The 27,867-nt window shown below is 48.3% G+C and overlaps 1 protein-coding gene across 2 annotated transcripts in view; it reads right to left on the bottom strand.

Moving 5' to 3' along the window:
* Positions 1–23,831, bottom strand: part of CHFR (checkpoint with forkhead and ring finger domains) — a 32,384-nt gene extending 8,553 nt beyond the window's left edge. The window contains exons 1-10 of one of the 2 annotated variants that reach the window (XM_037817444.1): positions 23,561–23,831; positions 21,151–21,250; positions 16,972–17,081; positions 16,003–16,062; positions 15,643–15,852; positions 6,697–6,849; positions 5,100–5,259; positions 3,896–4,050; positions 3,646–3,808; positions 970–1,112 (exon numbers count right to left, since the gene is read on the bottom strand). In XM_037817444.1, the coding sequence (XP_037673372.1) occupies positions 970–1,112; positions 3,646–3,808; positions 3,896–4,050; positions 5,100–5,259; positions 6,697–6,849; positions 15,643–15,852; positions 16,003–16,062; positions 16,972–17,081; positions 21,151–21,250; positions 23,561–23,693 (1,387 nt within the window). In that variant the 5' untranslated portion in view covers positions 23,694–23,831. Of the gene's footprint in view, positions 1–969; positions 1,113–3,645; positions 3,809–3,895; positions 4,051–5,099; positions 5,260–6,696; positions 6,850–15,642; positions 15,853–16,002; positions 16,823–16,971; positions 17,082–21,150; positions 21,251–23,560 lie in introns of those variants that run through there. The other variant, XM_037817445.1, reaches the window with a different exon arrangement.
* Between the last annotated feature and the right edge of the window lie 4,036 nt (positions 23,832–27,867).

The raw sequence follows: 27,867 nt of genomic DNA, 5'->3' as shown, positions 1-27,867 counted from the left end.
CCCCCCAAGCAAGCAGAGGCCACGAACATCGTCATTGCTGCACCCGGAACAACCCTCTTAGGGAGTTGGGTTCTGTGAGGCGCTTGTGTGCTTGAGCCCAATGAACACTCTCAACATCACAAAACGCAGGTGCACTGGAACCCCACTTTGCAAGTGGGGGGCTTGTCTAATGAGCCAGATGCAGAGCAGGAGCTGGCCCAGCCGGCACCCACGCTCATGCCGCAGCTGCAGAACGTGGCCTGGCATCCCAGCAGGCCCGTCGGGAACACGGCTACAGCCGGGGACCTCACCACATGCCCAGGCCGACCGGCAATAAGAGGCTGGGGCCTTCTGTGTGGCCGGGGTAGCGAACCAGAGACTCCCCGTGAAAACAGGCAGCCCCTCACTTCCTTCTGTGACTGCACCCAGGCCCACTGGAAAGATGCATCTGGCAGGAGCACGCAGGCAGCTCTGCTGGGGTGACTCCGGGTCTGAAGAGCCCATCTGGAAAGCAGGTGCTCTCTCTGAGGGGTGGATGCCTGACAGGCGGCTCCGTTTCAGGAACACTCCTAGTGGACACCAGGTCCCCAGCCAAGATGCAGGGCCCTCACCAGTCCACAGGGACAGCCGTGGGTCAGATCTCTCAGCTCAGAACAGAGAGAGAGAAGCCACAGCTGGGAGGGGTGATGGAACCGTCCCAGCAGGTGCAGGGGCAGCAGTGGGAAGAGCCAGAGCAGAAACAAGCAGTGGCCATCAGGGCGGGCTGCACGGCAGTGCTGCAAGTCACGGCAGTCACGCTGACCAAACCAACCCACAAAGCCAGTTGCCTTACGTTCAGCCTCTTTTACTTGGGAGAAGGCAGAAAAGCAAGGTGCTGGCTGGAGAAATCCCCATGGAAACTGAAGCCAATCACTAACGGGAGAGGCGAGTCCACCGGTGCCGCCTGAGACCCGGCTTGGGGGTGACAGGCTCGCGACGGGCGAATCTCACCTGGAGCGTGGCTGGCGGATGTTGACGGGGTGTCCCCCGGGGCATGCAGTGCTCCCAGCTCGCCCTCGGGCCCTGGGCAGGGAAGGGGCTGTGCCATCTGCCTCCTGTACTCTGGGCACTGTCTGCACACGACGTACGGCTGGCTGCGAGAGAAACACAGGGCAGAACGCAGCCACGTGAGGGCAGGGAGCCGCAGAACCTGCCCACCCAGGCCCCTCCGTCGGCACAGACGACCGGCAGCCACCGGGGTGCAGGGTCGCTCCCCGGGTCTCTCAGAGCAGAGGCCGGACACCCAGGGCCCCTCCTGCAACAGCCCGTTTCTCTCCTGAGCTCCCCAGCCCTCACCCAGGGCCCCTGCTGTGGACCTGCCACCTGACACCTCCGAAGAGGACGCGCCCCCACCCAGCACAGGGCCCGGAGCCGACCCGGGGACAGGAGGAGCCGGAGGGTGACGGGGGATCCGCCTTCACAGCCGGTGCTCCCCCACTGCCCGGGCGCCCCTCCCCTGCGGCTTCCAGAGGGGGAGCTGAGACAGCGCTCGCTCACCCCGCGAACGCACACAATCCCACCCAACTCCGGCAAGAGGACACCAGGAAGACAGACGTTAGCACAGGGTCATGGAAACTGAATCTCTATATGATTTTCTTCTTCTTAGTCGCTGGGGTGTTACAAAAGCTAGAAGGAAAGAACTGAAGTGGTGGAACTGTAACCCAGAGCATCCTTTGAAATTTTTTCTATAGCTACTGGTTAAATTGTAATTTGAAAGCTATTACCTTTCTGTACGTACGTTGTATTTCACAAGAAGGAAATAACTGAAACTATGATGCTGTAACTTATAACGTTTTGGAAATTTCCTATATAACTACTTGTTAAATTGTACTTTTAAAAATATTATCTTTTTGTATATATATTTCACAATAAGGAAATAACTGAAATAACTGAAATGGAAATTTGCTCTTTACTTGTTAAATTGCACTTGAAAGTTATCACTTCTATGTATATATATATTATATTCCACAATAAAAAATATGATTTAAAAATAAAAGACCCTGGGCCGGGCTCCCCGACCGCCCGTGGAGGGCGCGTGCTCCCAGCCACCTGCAGGCCTCAGGGCCGCTGGGCGGGCAGTGGGTGCCCGGCGCCGAGCAAGTGTCGTGCCCTCCCTCTGCTAAATCAGTGAAATGCCCAACGTGAGCAGCGGCTGCCTGGGGCGGCTCCGGGCGTCCTCGCTGCCTCGCTCGTGTGTGCTGCACGACAGCTGTGCTTCAAAACCACTACAGAGAAAAGGAGAGGTGAGAAAGAACCCTGGAAATACGGGGGGGTTCTCTTTTCAGATGGAGACCAGCCAGGGGAGAGCAGGGGAGACCGGACTGAATAAACGCCAAAAGCCGGGAGAAGACGCCTGACCTCACAGGGAAGAGGAGGACTGCAGGCTGAGGCGAGGTCACCACTGCCCCAGTTCAACCGGCAGAGGCTGAAGGCTAACGTCAGCCTGCTGGGAGCTCACAGCACTAGCTCTGAGGGCAACGTGACAACACACAGACCAAAAGGCTAACAAGACCGGCCTCCCTGTCACACTCAGACCTCGTCACTGCGCGTCCACGCATTTACCTTCATGAAATATCTGGACGCAGTGCACAAAATTATAACGTACAGACAAGCACTGCACCATCACTTCTGAATTCAAAAAGTCGGAAACACTACAAATATTCAACAGCAGGTGCCAGTTATAATAACCACAGCACACAACAAATGAGCTATGGTACGGCCATTTGAAAAGATGATGCAGACATATCTTTTACACAAAAAGATGTTCACAATATACTGTTGAAAAGAAAAAAGTAGGTTATAAACACATAGTACAGTACAATCCCATCTTTATAAAATTAACTATTTAATAAGTATGTTAGATTATATTAAAAAACATATGAGAATTCACACAGAAATGACCACATGGATTTACCACAAAATGTTAAACAGTGGTTATCTCTGGGAAGCAGGATTAGCAGTGGTTTCTGGGTTTCTCCTTTTTGTTTGACCATTATTTGTAAAATTTTATAAAAAGAAACAAAGATAACACAAGTTTGGGGGTTTTTGTTTTTTATCTCTGTAAATATCATGCCCTCAACCCAAAATTCAGACCCTGGACTTCTGAATTAGAGAACATCAACCCACCAAGGAGGTAAAATGAAATCTACTTAGGGTTTTAGCCCCTTAGGCAGCTGCCTGTGCCTTTTCCAAAATAATATCCTATTAAGTTTTGCCATTTATGCTGTGAGGCTTTATCATCCCTGCACAAATGCACAAGAGTAAGTGGCTTCCAAGGGGAACAAACAGCATAATACAAGTTAGGGCCCTCTGACACGGCCCGTCAAGGAGGACGCTGAGGAGTGAAGCAAGTGAGAAGGGCCGCAGACGAGGGCACCACACCCACAGCACCCACGCACGAACTCACACTGCACCAGGCGCTACCGCAAACCCTCTTCCAATCCTCGGCGCACCACCACAGGAAGGTGAAATCACTATCCCAACATCACACGGCAGGAAAACAAGCCCGAGGAGATTAAGAGACCTAGCTGTCAGCAGCAGAGGACTCAGCCCGATAGAAACGCTCAGTTCTGGTACCAAGTGCAGTGCCCCCGAGCCCACCCCGCCCCCGCCAGGCCAAGTCTCTACCTGACATCCGAGGATTCGCTGTCAGCATCCGACAGCTCCAGCAGGTCCTCGGAGCTCCCTTCCTCGTCAGAAAAAGACCTCCTGACCTTTGGCTGCAGCATGTCTTGGGTGATTTTATTCCTGGCATCCATACTTCGCACTTCTTCCTCAGTGCGGCACTTGTCTACAAGGTAAAGGAACCCGTCACCGTTCATTTGCGATCACCTCAGGGAGGTCCTGGGCCGCCCACCGCGCCGCTCAGCACACTCGCCTGGGTGCTGGGTGAGGTAGGCCTCCACCAGGTTGTTGAGGATGTGGTTCTTGCAGATGCGCTCCACAGGACAGCGGCACGTCGGGCACAAGGACGAGCGCTCCATCCAGCCTGAGTAGCAAGCTGCACAGAACGTGTGCATGCAGGGCTGCAGACTGTGGGCACAAGGACGGGGCATGTCTCCAAACACAACCGAGGTGTCCGGAGCAAAGGGGCTGGCGACTGGGACCCGCAGACCCTGTTCTGGGGCAGCCCACCCAGATGGAAGGACCTACCACGACCTGCCCAGAAGCTGCGAGGACAAGCAGCACAGGAGCCCTGGGCCATGCGACCTTCCTCTCCCAGAGGAGGCTGGGGCCTAGCTCAGTCTGAGGTTTGACCACAAAACAGAAAACAAGCACACAAAAGCCCCTGCGCCTCCCTGCTCAGCGTAGCCTCGAGCTGGTGTTCCCAGCAGATGCAGCCCTGCTTGGGTGCATCTGCTGGGATGTCTCCATTCCCGTGTAAATGACCGGAGTACCACCAGCCTTCCTGCCCCATAACCCGCCTGGAAGGAAGGGCCCGAAATCAGCAGTGAGACCCACAAGGCAGCCCCAGCTCACGGTCCTCGTGTGAAAACACTGTCCCACCCATCACTGCTCTCACTCCACCTTGGTTAACTCAAAGAAACCGGCAGCCACGCGGTAACTGCTATTTGCAGGATGGGTGGGGAGTGCTGACAGAGACTCGAATACAGCGCTATACTGGAATGTGGACAGGCCTAACTCTTCAGCTCCCACAGAGGGGCAAGGAGAAGGCTCTCCGGCTATCTGGGACCTGTGTTCAACTAAAGATCACAGTTCTTTAACTGGAAACAATTAAAACACTGCGGGGTTGGCTCCCTGTCTTCAGGGGCAGAGGAGCCCACACCGATTATCAGCAGCTGAGTCAGCAGCACCCCAACTCTGCGGGTCTTGTGGGTTCTCCCCCCGCCTCAGCCTCCAGGGTCTGGGCTGTCCCCTGTCAGCCGCACAAGCAAGATATCCACGGCGACCTGAGCGGGTTCAATTGCAAACACAACCCGAAGGCCTGGTCGGCCCCAGGCTCCCTCTCATGACAGCGGCGCAGGGCACACAAGCCGCCACGGCCCTGCGCTTGTGGTCACCGCCAACACAGCCCGGCCGGGCACGAGGCCACCGAGCCAGGGGTGCCTTCTCCGCCGCACCTGACACAGTCGTGCAGCAGCTCCTGACAGATGACGCAGGTTAGGGTCTCCTCCATCTTGTCCGGCTTCACGGCCACGGCCCCGACCCCCTCGCGGGAGCTTTGGCTGTTTTTACACTGGTCTGCCACAAACAACTGAAGAGTCACACTGGGCTCCCCATCTGCGAAAGAAAAGGACACGCTGCGGCCCCTTGCCTAGGAGGAAACAAACTCCCAGTCTCCTTGTCTCACAAGCTGCTCAACCCGAAGGCACCGGAAACACTCGTGCCTGTGCCGCTGGCCAGAGGCAGAAGGCAAGTCCTCGCCCGTATGAGCATGACAGCCCACACTCCAAAATGTTTACTTTCTGCTTTAGAAGAACATGGTTGATGATATAAAAAGATGTTCAGGATACACAGTTAAGTGACAACAGCCTGTCGTCAAACAGTATTTGGGTATAATGTCTTTTTTTTTTAAACAAACAACAATACAGACACATATGTACATAGGAAAGTGCTGGAAAGTGGAGATTCTAAGACTTTAACAGCAGGTTTTTAATTTTTTTTCTTTTCTTCTATTTGTATGTTTTTATTCTTCAATAATGTCATGTGTTGCTAAATAAAATTATTTTTAATTTTTAAAGAAATATTTGTATTCAATTTTAAAAATCAAATAGTTAAAAATAAATAAATAAATATGCAGCAGTCCTCCACCCCAGCCTTTCCTTACTCCCGCCTCTGAGAAAACTGCTCTCATGTCTCTCGGCTCTTTCTTCTGGCATTTACCTCCATGCTTCTGAATGGTAACAGCACATTTTGATTTATCAGTTTTAGGCGTCATCTAAGAGGAAGGCTCCTCTCCCCCGTGGCTCCATCCCCAATACTATTATAACACAACAGCTGGTTCAGTTTATCGTATTTACAGCACTGTGCTCACGAACGTCACTCTCTGTTGAGTCAAGTAGCATACTGCAGTTCAGTTCTCTTCCTCATACAATCTTTCATTTTTCTTGGAAATAAAAATTGCCTCACTTTTATACTTGTTTATTTTTTTCTATGTACCTATTGCTAATTCTTTCCACACTCTCCCCAAGCTGATGATTCTCCACTCGACTGCGTCAGGTAACGTGCAGCTCCTCTCTCCACTGACCCTGCCTCTGGGCCTTCACACGGCCCCAGCCCCCAGCTCACCTCTAGGCCCTGCTGCACAGCGGGCGGCTGCTGCTCTATTACTACATTTCCAAACATGTTTTACAGTCTCTTTAACTTCCATTTTTAAAGAGCAGATTTTTCTCAAAATCATCTTTGATATGAAGGATCAAATTATCATTTAGAGATATATTTTTAAAAAATTAATTGTCATATCTGGAAAGAGAATGTTTTAAATCAATTCTGCAATTAAAAATAGTATTGCTTCCAGGCCGAGAGCAAAGAGCACATCCTGCTTGGAAACATTGTTCTATCTAGATTATGCAAACAGGAAAGAAAAGGCTCACGTTTTCATTCAGAAGAACCGAGGCACTGTAAGTATCAACCTAAGCAACGACCATGGGGGCATGATCAGTCAGCAAATCAGGAGCTCCCAGGGGTAAAGGACACCCAGGAATGTGAGACTCTAACCTCCTTTCATTTTCTTTTTAATGGGCTCCAAGTCCTCCTGATCCTGGGGTTCTGCCAAGGAAAATGATGTTCCCTCTGTGTCAGGGAGAGTTGAAGCAAAACTGGAGATTCCGTCACTTGCCACACACGGAGCACATCCTGCACTCCCGGCCCCTGTGAGAGACAACAAACAGCTAAGAGAGGCTCTGCCTCACCCCACCTCGCACATGGTGAGGGAGTTCCAATTCCAAGCCAAGAGCGGTTTGCACACATGGCAATAATCCAAGACAGCACATTTGCTAGAAATACTGAGACACTCAACCCACATTTCTTAAACAGCATCTGTGCCAGCCGCTGTGCTGGGAGGAACGGGACGGGAACAGCACATTTGTAGGCAGGAAACGCAAAGGTGAGTGGGACTGGGACGCTGCCCTTGACCATCATGTCCAGCACCGACAGACTCACGCTGAGAGTCATGTGGACACATGGAGCTGCAAACAGTGCCAGGATGAGCCCATGCGGACAGATGCTCGAGGCAGGGATGCAGTGAGCTCCAGGCTGCACGGAGCCGAAGACCAGACAGGTGAGGTGTGAGACGAAGGAAAGGAGGAAAGGAGCAGCAACTTGTAGGGAAAGCATTGATAATATAAGCAAAAAGCTAGTGTTATAACTAATTGGATGAACTTGGCAGAGAGAGAGGGCAACTTTCCAATAACACCTCCAGTCCTAAAGCAGGGATCTGGAACCTCCTCAAGGGCAACACCTTCAGAGTACCATTTGCACGACGGCTTCTTCGTCTCACTGGTGGGCAATGACAACGATTACCCGCAGTGCTGTCTACCGTCCTCCAGCAACCGCCCCTCTGACAGACACCCGCCCCCCACCACCTGGACAACCAAAGCGCAAAGCCACTGTTCATGCTAACAAACTCCTGAGGGAGAAGATACACAATCGACCAACCAAGGGCGCCACTGTGAGTGAAAGGGGACACGTGACAATGACACAGGACAGTTCACCTGGCCTGACTCGGGCTCACAGGCACGCGAAGGTGGACGGACCAGAGGCCTCTCGGGTAGGAGGATCAGAGGTGCCTCTGGATGGTGGCCGAGGAAGCGCAGGTGCAGAGCTCTCTCGGAGCCCACCTGGGAGGTGTTCCGACTGCTGCCACAATGCAGGGGCAAGCTCCTTCTGCCCGAGAGCTACAGAGGGAGGGTTTCCTTTCCAAACAGGCATCACTCATCTACTCCCAGACGTATAACCTTACATTTAACAAATTCCATGTGTCTGATCTGTAACAAGATGTAAAAATATGACTTCCTCACTCTTTGCTTCAGCTAAGACTGTAAAACAGCAGAGTCCACAATCCACAGGGAAGCAAGAGACACCACGGGCAGTTGGTAAAAGGATTTGAAAAGCAGGCTTTGTACCCTTAACGGACCACGTACCTGCAGCATTTAAAAACAGGCTGGGACAGATATACAGACCAATGGAACAGAATTGAGAGCTCAGAAATCAACTCTCACATTTATGACCAACTGATTTTTGACAAGGGGGCAAGGACCACTCAATTGGGAAAGAACAGTCTCCTCAACAAATGGCGCTGGGAGAACTGGATATTCATATGCTAAAGAAAGGAGAGGAACTCTACCTTATACAAAACCTGACCCAAATGGATCAAAGACCTAAATGTAAATACTGTGTGATGGTAGCACGGTATTGTAAGTACACTGAACAAAGATGTCTGTGAGTAAAGCTGAAAGAGGTGGGACAGGAGAATGTATGACACCGGAGGTAAAGATAGATGATAAAGACTGGGACTGTATAACGTGGCAAAAACTGGAGTGGCCAATGACTGTTACTAAATATATAAATATAAAAATGTTTTTGCATGTGGGAAAGCAAATGAATGTCAACCATGTGGAAATTTGAAAAAGGGATGGTATTCAGGAAAAAACATAATCAAAGCAAACTAGAGTCTATGGCCAACAGTAACATTGTAATATACCTCCATTAAATGTAACAAAGGCAATACGCCAATGCTAAATGTATATGAGAGGGGGATATAGGGGAGGAATATGGGATTCTTGGTAGTGGTGTTATTTGCTGTCCTTAGTAGTATATTGTATTGTATGACATGTTATTTTTCTTTTTATCATTTTTTCTTATTGCTAAAAAAAAAAAACAATTTTTCTTGTAGTAATCAGTATGTTCAAATGCTGATTGTGGTGATAAATGTACAACTTTATGATGATACCATGAACAACTGATTGTACACTGTGGATAAATGTATGGTATGTGAATATAACTCTATAAAATTGTAGGAAAATATATATATAGGAGTAAAAGTGTTGGAGAAAACATGGTGAGAGGGATGATGCCTCACCAATATGGACTAACTACAATGTGTAAACTCAGAATTGAATCTTAGAACATAGCCTAACGTGGACACAATAATTGTAATAGTCCCTAGACTGTAAGCTCTTACAGCAGTTAACTCTATCCCTGAATTGTAAGGCCTATCTCTAAACTTTGAGATGCTGATCCCCTAGCGTATGTTGTCACAAACATTGGGACTGGCGGTTTGATGTGCTGAGCCCTTGAGCATGGGACTTGCCCTTATGAAGCTCATTACCACAAAGGAGAGTCTAAAGTTGTATGTAATGGTGCCTGAGAGTCTCCCCCTGAGTGCCTGTTTGTTGCCCAGATGTGGCCCTCTCTCTCTCTAATTGAGCCATCTCGACAGGTGAACTTGCTGCCCTCCCCCCTACGTGGGACCCGACTCCCAGGGGTGTAAATCTCCCTGGCAACGCAGAGTATGACTCCCGGGGATGAATGTGGACCCGGCATCGTGGGACTGAGAGTATCTTCTTGACCAAAAGGGGGATGCAAAATGAGACGAAATAGTTTCAGTGGCTGAGAGATTCCAAGTGGAGTCGAGAGGTCACTCTGGTGGACATTCTTAGGCACTATATAGATAACACCTCTTAGGCTTTATTGTATTGGAATAGCTAGAAGTAAATACCTGAAACTACCAAACTCCAACCCAGCAGTCTAGACTCCTGAAGACAATTATATAATAATGTAGATTACAAGGGGTGACAGTGTGATTGTGAAGACCTTGTGGATCACACCCCCTTTATCTAGTGTATGGATGAGTGGAGGAATGGGGATAAAAAGTAAAGGACAAATGGGGTGGGATGGGGGGATGATTTGGGTGTTCTTTTTTCACTTTTATTTTTTATTCTTGTTCTGGTTCTTTCTGATGTAAGGAAAATGTTCAGAGATAGATTATGGTGATGAACGCATAACTATGTTATCATACTGTGGACAGTGGATTGTATATCATGGATGATTGTATGGTGTGTGAATGTATTTCAATAAAACTGAATTTAAAAAAAAAAAAAAAAAAAAAAAACCTAAATGTAAGAGCCAGAACTATCAATCTCCTAGGAAAAAACGTAGGGAAACATCTTCAGGACCCTGTGTTAGGCAGTGGTTTCTTAGACTTTACACCCAAAGCACAAGCAACAAAAGAAAAAATAGATAAATGGGATCTCATCAAAATTAAAAACTTTTCTGCCTCAAAGGACTTTATCATAAAAGTAAAATGACAACTTACACAATGGGAGAAGATATTTGGAAGCCACATATCTGATAAAAGTTTGATATCCAGAATATATAAAGGAACCTTTCAACTTAACAAAAAGACAACCCAATTAAGAAATGGACAAAAAACTTGAATAGACATTCTCCCAAGAACATACACAAATGGCCAAAAAGCACACAAAATGATGTTCAACATCATTTGCCATCAGAGAAATGCAAATCAAAACCACAATGAGATACCATTTCATTGTGGTTTAGGAGTATGGCTACTCCTAAAAAAAACAGAAAATTACCAATGTTGAAGAGAATGTGGAGATACAGGAACACTCATTCATTGCTGGGGGCAATGTAAAAAAGTTCAGCCGCTGTGGGAAAGTTTGGCAGTTCCTCAAAGTTAAGTATAGAATTAACAAATATCCCAGCAATCCCACCACCAGGTACACACCCAAAAGAACTGAAAGCAGGGACTTGAACAGAGATTTGCACACTGTTGTTCCCTGAAGCATTATTCACAACTGACAAAAGACGGAAAGTCATCCAAGGCAGAGGAAAAGTTAGCATTTTGGAAAAAAAATGAAAGGGCAGTAGGAGAAAAAAATGAAGTCACTTTATGATGCGATCCCAAAAGGCATGGTCATCCTACGGAAACGCACGTGAACTCATTCACAGCAGCAGTGGCCAGGAGGTGGAACGCGTAGGGTGAGGATTAAAGATGGAGACAGAGCAAATCATCTTTAGTTTTTTGATAATGTTCAAATTTCTTAAAAGAGGCAGTGTATTTGCATACTACTTGTATATTTAAAAATATAAATGCATAAACACAAACAAATCTGTCTGTAAGCAACTGTTCCTATGGAAAACTGAGCTCCAACTGTGAACTGGGGGGACCTTTCCTGTCTGTTTGCTAAGTGGCGCTACACTAGCAACATAACCGTGGCTGGTGTGTGCCGCGCATCCTCCGGAGGTGGGTGTGCGAAGGGCTCCTAAGCTGGGTCGATCCGCATCTCGGGCCTGGGGGGGGCCGGCTGAGCACGGGAGGCCCCAGAGTCACGGCCAACGGGCGTCCTGCAGCAGGGACTCCCCCGGGCAGCAGCTCCCCGCCTCACTCACTATACGGCACTTTACAATGTAATTTGTTCCCTAAACAACTCTTTTTCAGCTGCTATAGACCAATTTCTTCCTTTTTCAAAGTAACAGTGCTTACCATTTGAATATTTTAAACAACACAGGTTTTATAAGATTATAAGCTAGATCTTGATTAAGCTAAAGGGGAATTTTGCTAACTGCCCTTTGGAAGTGTGGTGCATGAATGCGACAGAAGAGGTGGTGAGAGAGGCCCCACTCTGCTCGTAACCCCGGAGGGCCACCACCCACAGGGAGGGGCCGGGACACTCCCGGTCAGCGGGGAAGGACGCCAAGGGGAGCTGGATGGAGAAGGGGCTGCACAGACCCAGGCGCCGCAGCCCCAGTGTCTTCTTAGAGGAAGGGGCTGGAGTTGGGGCTGCAGCACTCAGGCCACAGGCAACTCACTCTCCTCCCTGCCCTCGGCACGGGATGGGATAAAGGGCAACCATGAGGATGCGGCAGAAGGACACACAGCAGGAGCCGGGCACCTGCCCGGACGGTAAGACCTGCCACCACCTCCATCACTGCGGCTTTGACGTAGTCGCATCTACAGGAGGATTTTTAATTATCAGAGAGTCATCATCTGGATGTTCCTTCCCTCTGGGTGAGATGATGAAAGGGCTGGAGGCTGTGGAAAGGCCTCATCACACCCAGGAGGGTCCTTGGGAATGGGCATGTGTCAGTCAACCAAAGAGAAAACACGGTACGACAAAATCAAAAAACAAAACTGCACCGTGTCCTCGTTACGATCCCAATTCACTCAATCCTTCAACAAAATCTTGTCACTTACACACTGGGCTGGGCATACAAATGTAGTAGAAAAGGTTTCAATGGTGAATTAGGTTTTCCTCATAGGCTAGTGTGATGGTTGGGTTCATGTGTCAACTTGGCCAGGTAATGGTACCCAGCTGTCTCTTCAAGCAAACACTGGCCTACCAATTGCTGTGAGGATGTTTGTTGCTGCTTAATAAACCAACAGGCTGGTTTATTAAATCATCAGTCAAATGACTGCAGCTGTGACTGATGACACACCAAACAACGTCTTCCACAATGAGAGAATGCAATTGGCTGGATTTAATCGAATTAATCAGTTGAAGACTTATAAGCAAGACAGATAGAGGACCTTCACTTCTTCAGCTGTCCAGCGAAGCATTTCCTGAGGAGTTCGTCGAAGTTGCCGGTTCGTTTCCTGAGGAGTTCATCAGACATCTTCCTTGGAGGTGACAGTTTGCTGACTGCTCTACAGAATTTGGACTCGTGCATACCCACAGTTGCGTGAGTCACTTTTACAATTTGATAGTCAGAGACACCTCTCATTGATTCTGTTTCCGCAGAGAACCCTTACTAATACAGCTAGTCATTTTGTGCTTTATTTCTGAAGATATTCATATAATAACCACAAAGATCACAACTGGCTACAAATGTGGCATATTTTCCTCTAGGCAGAGAGCCGGAGATTGGCACCCAATCCAAAATACCTGTCACTTTCTGTTTTATCTGCACTTGTTACTTGATGCATGTTGGGGCCACACACCAGGGGCTGACACTGAGGGCTCTCCATCCTGCATGCTGAACCTCGGGCATCTGTCTGTCCAAGCCGCGCCTGTGTCCCTCCATCCTGCGTGCCGAGCCTTGGGCGTCCATCTGTCCCAGCTGCACCTGTGTCCCTCCATCCTGTGTGCCGAGCCTTGGGCGTCCATCTGTCCCAGCTGCACCTGTGTCCCTCCATCCTGCGTGCCGAGCCTCGGGTGTCTGTCTGTCCCAGCTGCGCCTGTGTCCCTCCATCCTGCGTGCAGAGCCTTGGGCATCCATCTGTCCCAGCTGCACCTGTGTCCCTCCATCCTGCGTGCCGAGCCTCGGGTGTCTGTCTGTCCCACCCGCGCCTGTGTCCCTCCGTCCCTCCATCCTGCATGCTTGGCCTTGGGCGTCTGTCCGTCCGTCCCAGCTGTGCCTGTGTCTCTGGTGACTGGGAGAACCCAGCTGGCACGCTCCGAGTTTCCCAGGTGGTTATGCGAATCGGGCATGCTCTCACCTCGGCAGAATGACTACATTTTCTTCCATCCATGCATGTGAGGTAATGATTTTAAATTAGAGGAACTGAAAAGGGCCTCTGAGAAAGTAGACTGTAGTTTAGAAGCCTCCCGGCTGCCAGGAAGCGCCCTTGTCACTGGCGTGGTCTAAGCTGACTCTCACCTTCAACGTGGGAATCAAGCCCCAAAACAGCGCTCACCGTCCACAGCCTTTTCTGTAACCAAGACTCACTCCCTGATGAACAATGTAGAAGCCCAGGAAAGTCACAACGAGAACCGGTATGTTATTCTTCAGAGGGCTGGGCTGTTCTGGACCTGGGAAAAGGGACGCGTGCTGCTTGGACCCTCGGCTTCTGGGCAGAGCGGCCTCTGGACAAGGGAAGCAACAGGTGCCACAAGGCCTAGGTTCACATAATGTGGGAGAAGAAGACTTCCAGTTCCAGGAAGGCATATTGAGGCCTTACGTCTACTGCCCCTTCCTCCCAAAGTGCCACTAAAATACTTAGAGCAGCATAAAAACGGGGAATAATTTTTGGCGGAGCAGCCAGGATGGCCCATGAGAGGGAAGGATTCTTTTGCTGATGAACTGATGGGGCCATTTGAAACAAAGACCCTTTCTGCCGAGGCTCCAGCTTCCCCACCTTTGAATGTGGCAGCATCTTGCAACCACGAGTTGAAACGTAAAGACAAAAGGTTATCAAGCTGCGGATGGCAAGGGCCAGACAGAATGTCTTGGTGATGTCAAGGAGCTGATAGCCAGCCCCAGACAACTCCTCTCCAGACTTCTGTTCTCACTGTCAAGTTTTCTGTTCCTTGAATCCAAATACACCCTAACTGACGTTTCAGGGCCACACCAGCAGTCAAGTGCACTGCTGTATGATGTAAGAATGAGAGAACCAAGAGTTCTAGGAATAAACAAAAGTTATCCCAAAAGTTAGTGAAGAAGGCTATAAAATCCCACTGGAAAACCTCAGAGAGATTAGTGAGTAGGGAGAAAAAACATTTCCAGTGCATGGTAAATATGTTAACCCTTCCTAAATCACAACCTTGAAAAGACTTTTTTTTAACTTGAAAAACTAATTCTAAAAATAATCAAGAAGAAAAATACAGGAGAATAGCTAGAAAGTAAAAATTTAAAATTAATCTGTATATGTGGTATAATTTAGAATATATACATACATATATTCTATGTAACAACACCTGCAGGGGAACACTCACATCTGTATCTAGATAGTCTGAACATTTTCTAATGGATATTTCCTTGTTTCCATGGAGGAAGGAAAAAAATTCATGCTGTAAGGAACAGTATATGTAAAATTGGTTTGAAATAATATGCCACTCCGGATGATCTTGAAAATACTATGTTAAATGAAAGAATCCGGACACAAAAGGCCACATATTTTCTGATTCTATTTACATGAAATGTCAAGAATAGACGTTTATAGACAAAAGTAGATTAATGGTTTCAGGAGGTGAGAAGGAGGAATGAGGAATGACTTCTAGTGGGTTCGGGGCTTCCGTCCAGGAAGACAAAAATGCTCTGGAAGTCGGGTGCTGGTTGCTGAAGCACTGACTGAGATCTCAATAAAGCGTAAAAGAAGAAAATGCTACCATGGCCCCTGACCTGAAGCTTTCTCCTGGGGATGGAACAACGAGACAATATTTACCACCACAAAAGTCTTATTACTACTGAGAGCCTTATGTGTGCACCACCTCTCAATTCTCTGGTGGCTCATCTGTCTCCGTAACAGCACGGGTAGGGATTAGTGAGCAAACATCTACGCGCCCAGCGAAGGGCTGGCACATGCTACAACACAGATGAGCCCCGAAGACGTCATGATGAGTGAAATAAGCCAGACACGAAGGGACAGATGCTGTAGGATTTCTCTTACATAAAATATATAGAATCAGCACGTTCATGGAGACAGAAAGCACACGGGAGGTGATGGGGAGTAGGGAAGCAGAATGGAGAGTTACTGCTAAATGAGCAGCAGCTATAGTTGGGATGATGGAAATAGTCTGGGAATGGTGCAAGTTTCACAATGTTATTGACATACTTAATGTCAGAGAATTGACCACTTAAAATGGTTAAAATAATTTTTATGTCATGCATATTTTACCACAATTAAAAACAAATCATTTTTAAAAAGTCTATGCAGTACCACAGTGAGTTCATTAGACGTGGGCAGGTAAACCTCAATCTCACCCGGAGAGGAAGAGGGCTCCTGCTCTGCAGAGGTGGGCTCCACAAAAGCAGCAGCGGCCGCTGTGAAGAGGTCGGATGTGGACGTGGATGGCTGTGGCTCATCGAGGCACGGCTGAGCAGCAGGCGCAGGCAGCAGGGCCTGCGTGCCGTCACCACCCCCTGCACCCGAGGCATCGCTGGTCACATGGAACACATTTTCTTTACCAGCTTCTGTAACCACATAAGGAGCAGAAGGCAATGCACTCAGGGGCCAGGTGGAAGACGGCTACTTCAGACAGAAACTCCAGGGGAACTGAGAGGCTTTTCTTGTAAGATCGTGACAATCCTATGCACCCACTTCTCTGCTATAATTTTACTTACCAAAGGATTCTTGTGTTATGCCTTGCTTTTCATTTAAAGACTCATAGAGGTATGCCACATCTAAAAGGAAATCAATCAAATCAGAGGTGCACTGGTCCATGTGTAAACTGAGAACCCCTTTTTCTTCTGTTCCCTAAAACCCCTGAAGTCTTCCCAGCAATCCCTTCACGGTCAATCTGACTTTGTTGACTATTTTAACTTCTCAGCCAGTAACTCAAAATTGGCCTGGTCAAGATATTTCAGAATATGATTCAAAATATCTTGATCAACTTTAAAATAAAGAAGCCTCAGCAAAAAAGTCTGGGACCAGAAGGTCAACTAGAGGAAGGCAGAGATGACAAGATGAAGCCTTGTGTCCAATGCCAAGCCACCGAAAGGACAGGTAAAACACATGCGTGGCAAGGGGCTGGTCTGGATTATGTTGAAAATGACGTCAGGAATATCTGTCCCCTTCTTTCTCTTACTTCCCGTCAACAGTAAATATTTTATCCCCTGACCTTTCTAAGGTCTCTTTGTTCTACTCCATCTTCTTCTGCAAACTAAACATAGACTCTCGATCTGGAAAAGCCCTGGTGGAATCCAGTCTCACCTCAGCCTTTGTTTGCAGTGTCTCCAAACACAGAAATCCTTAGTGGTCTCCAGTCCCCCATTCCTCATTTTATTTCCCACGACTCACATTTCTTCTGTTATACGATCCACCCCACCTCCATCCATCTTTCCCTCAGCTGCCATTGAGATTCACTGCTAATGACCACACAGCCTCACAGAAGGCCCGGGCGGGTCCTGCACACCCACGCCCCATTCCTCAGCGCAGGGGCATCTGCGTAAATAATAGAAGGAATGCAGCCAGTGATGAAGCAGCACGGCCAGAGGAAAGCTCTACGCAAGAGCTCTTTCTGCAGACTGCTTTCCAACCCTTACAGGACCTTCACTGTGGGTCCAAGTGCAATGACTTTCACTCTCTCTTACTGTGTTCCGGCTCATTCTTCCTGTACACCACGTAGATGGTATCCCCAGTCTGCAAAGGGCAAGTCTGCTTCTTAACAACCTTCAGTTTGTTAATTACTGTTCCATTGGTACTGTAAAGGAAACAAAAATGCAATTTATCATACCTGAAATACCTACCACAACTAGGAAAGCAGCTCAGTATTACCATTTTGCAAATAATAAAATACCCATTGGACTGACGTACATATTAATAACATGCATATGCAAGTACCGCCTTGCAATTTCTCCTGAAGCAAAAAAGTGCCTATTACTTCCTTACTGAGACTAACTAGAGACAACTTAATCACAGTCTTAACAAGTGATTTAAAATTTCTGCCCTGCAAGTGCAGTGTTCTCTTCTGCTTTCCTCCATGTGGGTCCCAGACTTCCTTCATCTGTACCAGACTTTGGTTTCCGGCTTCACTTCTGTCTCTGCACTCAGCTCTCTCCACAGATCTATCCCTGCTCCCTCCAGCAGCTGCAACCCCCTCGTCAGGTTCCCTCCCTAAATAAGTCGACTCCTTCTAAGAGGCAGGTTCCAGGCAAAAGCAAAATAGCAGCTGGGCTATCAGCTGGAGGGTGACATGCTCCCTGCACACAGGAACCTGTGGTCTGGGGGGATCCCATGGGAGGCCCGTGAGCCTGGTGGTGATCCCTGTGGCGTGAGGTGGGCTGTGGCAGGGGCCTCTGCAAAGAGTGCAGTGGGAATGACAATCAGGACCTGTGCGGGCTGGGGACAGGCAGTGAGTCCCGGGGGACCCGTGCGGGCTGGGGACAGGCCGTGTGTCCGGGGGGACCCGTGCGGGCTGGGGACAGGCCGTGAGTCCCGGGGGACCCGTGCGGGCTGGGGACAGGCCGTGTGTCCGGGGGAACCCGTGCGGGCTGGGGACAGGCCGTGTTCCGGGGGACCCGTGCGGGCTGGGGACACGCTGTGTGTCCTGGGGGACCTGTGTGGGCTGGGGACAGGCCATGTGTCCGGGGGACCTGTGCAGGCTGGGGACAAGCTGTGTGTCCCGGGGGAGTGCCTTCCGAGTTGAGAGTTGACAGTCAGGACTCAGCTGATGCAGAGTGGAGAATGTATTGCAGGCAAAGAGATCAGTACAGAAAATCAAAACAAAACCTGGTGAGAGCAGGTTACCCCATTTAAATCCTTGAGCCCCACAGTCCTGGCTCTCGAAGCCCCGGGGCAAATCCCCTTAACGGAAGCACATTTCCTTTGCACATGGGGTTCCTTCAGCCTGGAAACCTCTGCCCGCCCCGCCTCTGCCCAACACCTGTCCCTTCCTCAGGGCTCAGCTGACACACGACCCCCCGGCCTGCGCCAGGTGCCCTACACTAACCCACTGCTCGATTACCCGGTGGTCTTCCTGCTGGACCCCAGGGCCTGCCTACTCCACATGCAAGTGGAAGTGACTGCGGTTGGACACGGGTTGTCGGGGGGCATGGGGGGTGCTGTGACATGTAAACACTATAGACTCTGGGGAGCCATTTCCAACCAAGAGAATGCCGTGCCAACTGTGCAGTCTCCGGCGGAACTCCACTCTGCTGGGCCCCCTCTGTTCATCCATAAAGTGGGAACGCTAACAGCACTGAGCACAGAGGGCAATCAGCACGTCTCACAGATGACAATCGACACACCAACCACCGTCTCCAAAGGATTTGAGGATTAGGAGGTGAAGGGGAGAACAGATGTGGAACACAAATTTGAAAGTCATTTCTCAGGACAGAAAAAGAACATTCAAATTAAAGTGCATATAAATTACCACAAACTTGTGGCAGGAATGTCACTGTCTCCTAATCTAGGCTTGGGGCCCAGTGGTAGCAGCAGGGTATCCGTTTCCTACTGCTGGGGTGAAAAATTACCTCAAGCTTTGTGGCTTGAAACAGTACATTTGTTCTCTCACGGTTCTGGAGGTCAGAGTCCTCTGGAGGCTCCTGCCCCTTCGACTCCCGAGGCCGCCTGCCTTCCTTGACTCATGGACCCTCATCCCTCTCAAAGCCGCAACCGCTTCACTCCAGCCTCTGCTTCTGTCACCACTTCTCCCTCCCTGACTCCCCACCTCCCTGTCCTAAGGCCCTGTAACTACATTTAGGATCCAGATAATCCAGGATGGGCTCCCCTCTCAGGCTCTTCACTTAATCACACCTGCAAAGTCACTTTTACCATAAGGTAACTATCCACAGGTTCTGGGGACACGGACATTGTTGGGAGCCATTATTCTGCCAACCACAAACAGCAGCACATTCCTGGGCCCTCGGCACCCGTTGTCTTACACCACCACCAACTTTCAAGGAATGCTTAGCCCCATTTTACAGACGGAGAAAAGGAGACTCAGAGGCTCAGCCATGTGCTTGCTAGGAGGAGGGGAGGAGAAGGTGAACCCGAGGTGGTCCGGCTCCCTGCCTCAGGGTTTCAGGTTAAGCCACCTGCACTCGGGTTAAGAGAACATGAAATGGTCGTGCTATGGGTACAGCCCCTCGGCGACAGCCCAGGAGGGGAGGACAGCGTCTTGCTGCTTGGTTCCAACCCTCTCTCAGCTCCCCCAGGCTGGGTTTCCATCTGTAGGACTGAACTATTCTGTGCAGAATGAGCTGTGACTGTAAAGACAGGGTCCCACCCAGCTGCGGAAAGACGGAGGCATCTTGAGGTCCTGGCGCGTCGCGCATGTTAACTCTCTCTCTCCCACCTGGGGAGGAAGAGCCGGGCACACGGGGGCTGAGGCCATGGCGGCAGCCACCACGATGCCCAGGACTGTTGATGTGTGACCTTGCACGGCAGAAGGCACTTGGCAGGTGTGACTGGTTTCAGGTTCTCGGGTGGGAGGCTATCGTGGATTATCCAGGTGGGCCCCACGTCATGGGGAGGTGGGAGAATCAGAATGAGAGAGACACCGCTGCTGGCTTTAGAAGTGGAAGGGGTCACAGCTAGAGACAGCCTGGGAGGTAGGGAAGGCAGGAAACCGGTTCTCTCCTGGAGCCTCCAGAAAGGAACAGAGCCCAGCCGACACCCTGACTTTATTGGGCCCGGGTTCGGCTTCTGACCCCAAAACTGCAAGACAGTGCTTGTGTTAAGGCACTAAGTTTGTGGTCATTTGTTATGGTAGCTGCAGAAAGCTCAAGCAGATAGAGACAGGATGGGGAAAGGCAGAACGTGATCCCCACAGGACAGCTCAAGAAACGGCACCATTTATTATTCTACAATGTGTTGAGAAATAAATAAGTTCATCTACTACCTCTTAGGATAAAAGAGGAACATCAATTCTTCCTAATAAAACCTTACTTCCTAGTTTTCTACCCCAAAACTGTTAGTTACCAAAGAATCACATCGCTTCTGGTCTTTACAAAAATTTAAAAAACCATCCAGTGGGAAAGGCTGACTTTAACACACTGCTGGAAGGCCACCTGGCCACGTGTGTCAATCTTAAATATGCACATCCCGGCACAGCCTTTCCTCCCGAGAAATTCATCCAAAGGAAATAACCAGATACAAATGCAAAGATTTTTGGGGAAAGTCACTGTGGTGTCATTCTTAAATAACTTAAACATCCACTGGTGTGGGAGAAGATAAATTATTACATAAAAAAGACAAAGAAAAAAGATGAGAGATCTAGATGTACTGACATGGTAAATAGTTCATAAAATATTATAAGCAAAAAATGCAGATATTACAACAATATATATAACATAACCTCACTGATATAAAATAAATATACCTATATATGCATTTTTAATGTGAGTGAGATTATGGGAAGCTTTTCACTTTCTATGTTCTATTTAAGTTGTATAAGAATTCATTAGTAGAAAAAAAAATGTTCTGATTTTGGAGAAAGAAGTCAAACTTGAACAGGTTTGCAAAGAACCAAAAATTTACTGAACCCTTTTAACTCTTATTTCTGAGATATGCTTGTTTTTATTTGAACACATTAAAAAAGATCACAGATACCAAAGTGTCACTGAATAACCTACCCTCAAAATCAGAAAATGCATTTCTTAAGCACCTTGAGACCTAACTAACCACCATGTTACAGAAAACCTGAGCCATTATTATCCCACTAAAAACGCAGGAATGTTTTCTTCTCCTCAGTCAGGGCACAAAGCGCATCCTCTTTAGGTTCCACGAGCTACGAGGACAAACGAAAAAGAAGTTCAAAAAGAGCTCACCTGGTATCCTCCAGCGACACCTGGCCAGACTTCTCATCCACTGTAATTTTACAGTGCTCTCCAGAGACCAGTTTATTGCCCGGGAACGAAAGGTCACACCCTGAAACATGGAGAGGGAGGGTTCTGGATATTGTTAGTGTTACAGACAACGTTGCCCTTTGTTTAACTGAAGTGCATGACTCAAAGCCAGCATCCCCATGCACACACTTGCGGAAACAATGTGTACTCAAGCCAGGTGTGCAGAAACACAAAGGATGTGCATGTTCACCCAGAGCAAAGGAACAGGGACTGTGCCTGGAGAGTTCCTGAGTCCCCGTTTCCCAGATACCCGTCAACACCCACAGCTACACAGAAACAGCCTCTTGACGACGACTTTATAATATGCTCACACAGACAGCTAACCCAATAAATATCACCAGACCTTTAAAAACACTAAACGACTAAATTAAATAATTCTTCAGTATCTTAATTTAGTCTTTAATTTATTTTCTGTACAATCTTTGGTTTCATAGACTATCACAAAATTGAAGCAATAACAAAGAGTCACAGAATATATGAATGAGCAAATTATTAGTGCAGGGGAAAATCCTCAAATACTTTGCTTCCTTCTTTAAATCAAAGAACGAAAGCTTGAGGGAAGAGAAGTACTACCAACGGACAGGGGAGAACTTTCCAGGCTGACGGAAATATTCTACATCTTGACTGTCGCCTGTTTACATTTGTCAAAACTCACAGAACCAAACACGAAAAAGGGTACATTTCACCACATGTAAATTATCCCTCAATGAACCTGACGTTTAAAATCTGACTTGCACATTCATGATCAGAAGTACTTTGCTCCACATCTCCAAGGCTAATTTCCCTGGGGTTTAGAGCCTCACACTCCGCTGAACGTCCCTGCCAGGAGGGTCTCCTTGCGCCCCCGGACCCACTGGGTCACTGGAGTGGTCTTCAGCAGGGCCTCCCCGCACCAGGACATCAGCATTCTAAGTTGGAACTAAGATGTTGGCGCCAAAGTTCTTTTCTTGGCACATGCCCTGCTTGCTATTTAGTTGTTGACATTTCTTATGAATGCTGTACATTTCCGCAACCCCCCCACCCCCGGAACTGGAAGGCAAGGCTCTCATGTCCCTTCCCACACATATCAACTCCCCTGCCCTCCCCCACCCCCCATAATTCCTTGCATACAGCAGGCATGTAACAGTTTTAATATAAATAGACATAAGTTCTACAAACTTTATGTTTTTGCTAGAAACATTATTAATACATTCACTGAAGGGACTTAAACTAACAAGCAGATGAACTCATCTCATGTTTGCTCCTTGCTCCAACACGTAAAACCACATTGTTGTAATCACAGTGGTTAAGCTACTAGGCACTAACTCTAAGCCAGGCTCTGCTCTACACTCTTCACAGGGATGATCTCATGTAATTCTCACTGAAATGCTATGAAGTCAGCACAGAGGCACAGAAACGTTTAGCCAAAACAAGCTACTGGTGGTGCCAGCAGTGAAAGCCAGGCAGTCTGGCAGCTCACCAAACCTCTTATTAGGTCCATTAAAGACAATTAAAGGCATTTTTCAAAAGTGTCTAAGGGAATGTAAATACTTTCAAAGTTGTAAAAAAATTAACTTGATACTGAGATTTAAGACTGTGAAAGAAAAAAAAAACAGATTCAGATAAATCATAAGGGATAAAATGAAAGCAAAAAACTTTTGTTTCCAAATAGCAGTCCTTACTATTTTTTAAAACAGAAAGTCAGAATCAAGATTTATTATTTTTCATACAAACTCTCACTACCTCTGTGACACTGTTCAATTTTTCCTGGGTTCATTACAGCCACAAACACCGGAGGGGCTCTATTTCAGAAGCTGGGATTATACCAGGGAGCAGAACAAAGTAATGGACTTGAGATCTTTTTTTTTTTTAGAATGTCAGAGTTTACAGCCATAAATTTCCCTCTGAGCACTGCTTTAGCTGCATCCCACAAATTTTGGTATTTTGAGTTTTCAATTTCATTGGTCTCAAGACATTTTCTAATTTCTCTTATGGTTTCTTCTTCGACCCATTGGTAGCTCAACAGTGTGCTGTTTAATTTCCACACTATTCGTGGATTTTCCAGTTTTCCTTCTGATATTGATTTCTGGTTTCATTCCACTATGGTCAGAGAAGACACTTTGTACACTAAGGGACTCCAGAAGCTTGCATTCCTGAGGCCAGAATAACTGCACTTACTTCATAAAGTTGAAATGAGGATTAAATAACCTGCATGAGGCATTCAGAAAAGTGACTGACGAACAAATTAGTCGATAAAGGGCAGCTATTACAGGAGAACACATTCCAGTGGAAAAATGGAGCGCACGCTCCGTCCCCGACCCGCCCCGCAGGCCCTGGGCCCGGCCCCTCGCACCTCGCCGCCGCCCGATGGTCCACTCGCGTTTCCACAGGAGGACGTGCGGCTCGCCCTCCTCGGCGCCCAGGCGGAGCAGCCGCCCCCAGGGCTGCCGCGGCCGCGGCTGCTCGCGCTCCTCAGGCCGCTCCATCGACTCACATCTAAGGGCCCTCGGAAGCGTCAGGTGAGGCTGCGGAGCCCCAGGCAGAAGCGTGCGCCCGCTCCGCCGCCGCCTCCCGCCCACCTCCCGGCCGCGCAGAACCCGGAACCGGCGGCCCCGCCGCCGCTGTCAACAGGCACGGCGCTCCGTCAGCTGACGCGCGGGGCGGGGCGGGCGGCGTCCGCGCGTTCTCATTGGCCCACGGCGGCGTCCGCCGAGCGCGGCGGTTAGAGCGGCCCGGGACGCGGCGCGGGGGCGCGGGAGCGTGCGCAGACGGGGCTCCGAGGGCCGCGGAGCCATCTTTGATGCTGTCTGGGACGCTTAGGTGCGTTCGGGCTTGCTGGAGGCGCGGCGGCCGAGAGCGGAGACGGCGAGGACTCTCCGGGCCGCGCGTGCGGGCCCAGGTCGCGAAGCCCCGCGGAAACATGGGAGGCCTTTAGGTGCCTGTAGCGATGCTCGCCGTATACAAGACACGTGGGCGTCGACTGGAAAACTTCACAGGCCGCTGGGAACGCGACCGCGCTGTGGCTGGAGGGTCGTTGGATCCGCCTCGTTACGGGCAGGCGGGCAGTGTCTTTCCGTTTTACCGATTTGCACCACGTTTCCTCGGAATCGAGCGGCGTTCCCGTGCGCTTGCCGAAGGGGACGCGCCAGGACGCTCACTGAGGCGCCTGAGGCCGCGAGTCCCGAGGGGCGGCCTGGGCGCGGCAGAGGTCTGCACGGGTGAGGCGCTCCAGAGGAGGGTTAAAAAATGTGTAGGACATGTTAGATGTTCATAAAAGGGCCTCTGGAATGAAACCCAAGAAACCAGCAATGGCTGCTTCTGGGAGGACTAACTCAAGGGAGAGGAGACTTACCCTCCACTATTTACTTCTGTCGGAGTTCCACCAGAGAAACAGGGTCAGTAGGATATATGTTCGTTTATTTGTATATTAAGAGTCTTGTAGCAAGAAATTGGCTTTCTGGGTTGTGGGGCCTGCAGTCCGGAATCTGGGAATCATAGAGCAGGCACACGTCAGGAAGGGTAGGCTGACTAGGGCAGGAGCTGGAGCTGAAACCCACAGGCAGAATGTGCTCTTTGGGAAGCCCCACTTCTGCTCTAAAGGCCTTTCAAGTGATCGAATCAGACCTTTCTGAATATCTAATATAGTCTTTCTCCAGGAGCCTCGGGCCAAGGGCCTTCCCCAAGTGCCTTGAAGGCTGCATCAGCAGTTTGCTTCACGTGGGACTGTTAATGTTTGACCTACTTTCTTTGTAAAATCAGTCCTCCCTGCTACATACAATCAATCCCTCCCTACATTGCAAGACCCCCCCCCATTCTCTCATATCGATTAGAATGAGGAGCCCTTATAACCAGCTGATTCACCCCCTCTCCCCACAAGTGCAGAGTATCTGCAGGTTGAGCTCTGAACCCGCCACAATTCAGAGAAGCTCCTGAATTCAAGGCTCCATGACCAACTTCCCACCCTATTGGTAAGCCCCAAAATAAAAGCTCATGTCTCAGAACGTGTCCAGTGCTTTCTTTAGTCCTTTGGCTACAAAAGCCTTCTTGGGCCATGACACTTTCTTAAGGTAAACTGATAATAAATCAATCACAGCTACAGAACATCTTCACAGCAACTCCTAAGTTGGTGTTTGATTGAATAACTGGGGACTAAATAGCCTAGCCAAGTTAGCAAAAAATATAGCCATCACACTCCATCTCTTGTCAACTCTTCAACCACATAGATTTCCTAAAATCATACTCAATCTCCAAACAAACACAATAACAAATCATACGTGTGCCTAACATAATACAACTGTCCTGTGTACAACCTCAAAACATGCTAACCCTTTCCCCAGAAAAAGGCGTAAAGTCCTTGGGTGATTTTCACTCTCCTTTTTTGATATCCTGTAATTTAAATACCATGATATAAAGTTAACTATTTTTAATACATCTTATGTTAGGAAAGAGAATTAGATGAAAGGAAAAGAAATTTGCTTTGCTTGAATTAAATCTCTTGGCAGAAAGTGCATTCAACTCCTTCATTAAGGATGAGCTTCCAAGATTTGGTGGGTTTTTAGTTCAAGCTCACAGATCCCTTGAAGTAATTCCTGCAAAATCCCTTTCCATGGGATGCTTCGTGAGGGTGAAGTTGCAGTTGGACCTCCATGTAGCTGTACAGACAATGACTGGAGCCTGGAGTGGGGATGAGTCCACTAAGGGTTCCAAGTCCCGTGACTCCTGTGCTCAGAGCTTTCTACACAGGGAGGGAAGGCAAAGATGTGACCCATTTCCGAAATGTACTTGGTGCTGCCTCCTGGTTCTTGCAGCGGAGATGGGGAGTACCTGAGGAGGGCATGGGCAGTGTACGAGATGTCTCAGATCCTCAGCGATTCAAATTGTCTATTTTGTGAGAATCTAAAATATTTAGCAGACTGCCTCTGTGGATAATGACAAGCACATATCCAGATGACATATTTCAGTCATACTCTCCCCCAAGGGGCTACCCCAAGAAATGGAAGCAAAAATGTGATGTTTGAAGTGCTGAGAGCAGAGGTGGCACTCAGCAGTCTGTGGATCAGAAAAATGACTGTAGGAGAAAACTGAATTATGTTTCATTTTTAACTGAAAGACAAAAGCAGTCACATCCAAAGATCTAGAATAAAAAATTTTACTACATTTTTTATAGATGTGAAGTCCACTACTAGAAGATATAAAACAGAAATTGTTAAAAGTGGTTGCTCTGGGGTGTGGGATTTGGCAAATGGAGTTTTGCTTTTGATAAGCTATTTTCACTCTTTGAAATTTTAAGGTATGATTTAATAATGTAATTAGAAACAAATGTGTGTATCTTTTTTAAAAAGTAAATATTAGAAGTATCTCAAATAAAGAGTTGAGCCAAATTCAATTGTTACCTATCATCTGTCTGTAAAACTGTTTTCAGATATTTCTAATTTTTTGTTGTTGAGACTCTATATCTAGTTTTTTCCTTATGTCTTGCAGGGGTTCCTTTTTGGCTGAAGGAGTATCATGTAACACTTGGGAACAAAAATGCAAATAGTCCAACACCTGAAGCCAAGACAGAGACGGAGTCAGTGGCCACCATGTCCCTCCCCCTGGGGCTCCAGGACACAGTGTGGGGTGGGGGGTCCAGTAGTGTGGATGCTGCAGAAGATCCACATGCTGAGTGTCAGGAGCTTGGCTTCGCAGAAGGCATCAGGCAGCCTCCTGGCAAGAAATGCCCAGGTCAGGTATGCCAGGACACAGCCAAAGGCTAGGACAGAGCCGCCGCTGCAGTGCACTCAGTGGTGATGTGGCAAGGGTCAGAGTGAGTGTCTCCATTAACGAACGGGGGCAATGTTCCCAGCCAGGTTCCACAGAGAATCACATGGATCATAGAGCAGATGTGAATAACAGAGGGAGATGCCCCTGATATAGACCTCAAGTTCCTCCTTCTCCTGGGTGTTGTGGATTTGAAGGCCAAGACAACAGTGATGGTTTTAGCCTAGGTGGTGGAAACGGCCACAGTGAACACGACCGCACATGTGGTTTGTTGTGGGTGCAGGTGGCTGTGTGAGGGTTGTCAATGGAGAGTAAGATGCAGAGGAAACTCGGGAGGAGGGAGGTGAAGAGGAGGAAGCCAAGAGTCAGGTTGTTGACTTTCACTATGGGGGTGTCCTGGTACTTCATAGACACCCAAGAACCACCACGGTGAGGGTGGAGAAGCAGAGTGTGTGCAGGCCAGCACTGCCCTGGGGTACACAGTTAAAGCCACCACACAAATTTTAATCAAAATTCAAGACGTAATCAATGTAATTCACCACATTAACAGAATAAAGAAAAATCAATTTATCTCAATATATGCAAAAGAAAATTTGACAAAATTCAAATGAGAACATTTTGAGAGATTTGGAAAAAGTTTATCTCTTGATTGGAGACAGGTGTATATTTATCAAAGCTACACACTTAAAATATGTGCAGTTTATTGTATGGGCAAGTGGGAACTTCTGGGTATGATAAAATCTTTCTAGAATGGAATTTCCTCAATGAAATGCAATTCTGCACCAATAAAGCTCAATTGGACTGAAGTAAGCAGAGTCTACCTTATCTTTCTAAAATAGGAAAGGGGGAATCTCTGATGTAAGATAATATCTAAAAACCCTGTTGTGCTGGTTTAAAGCT

Source organism: Choloepus didactylus, chromosome 23 (genome assembly GCF_015220235.1).
Source record: "Choloepus didactylus isolate mChoDid1 chromosome 23, mChoDid1.pri, whole genome shotgun sequence".
Taxonomy (NCBI): Eukaryota; Metazoa; Chordata; class Mammalia; order Pilosa; family Megalonychidae; genus Choloepus; species Choloepus didactylus.
Note: the sequence above shows the minus strand (reverse complement) of the source record. Positions and strands in the feature narration are given on the sequence as shown.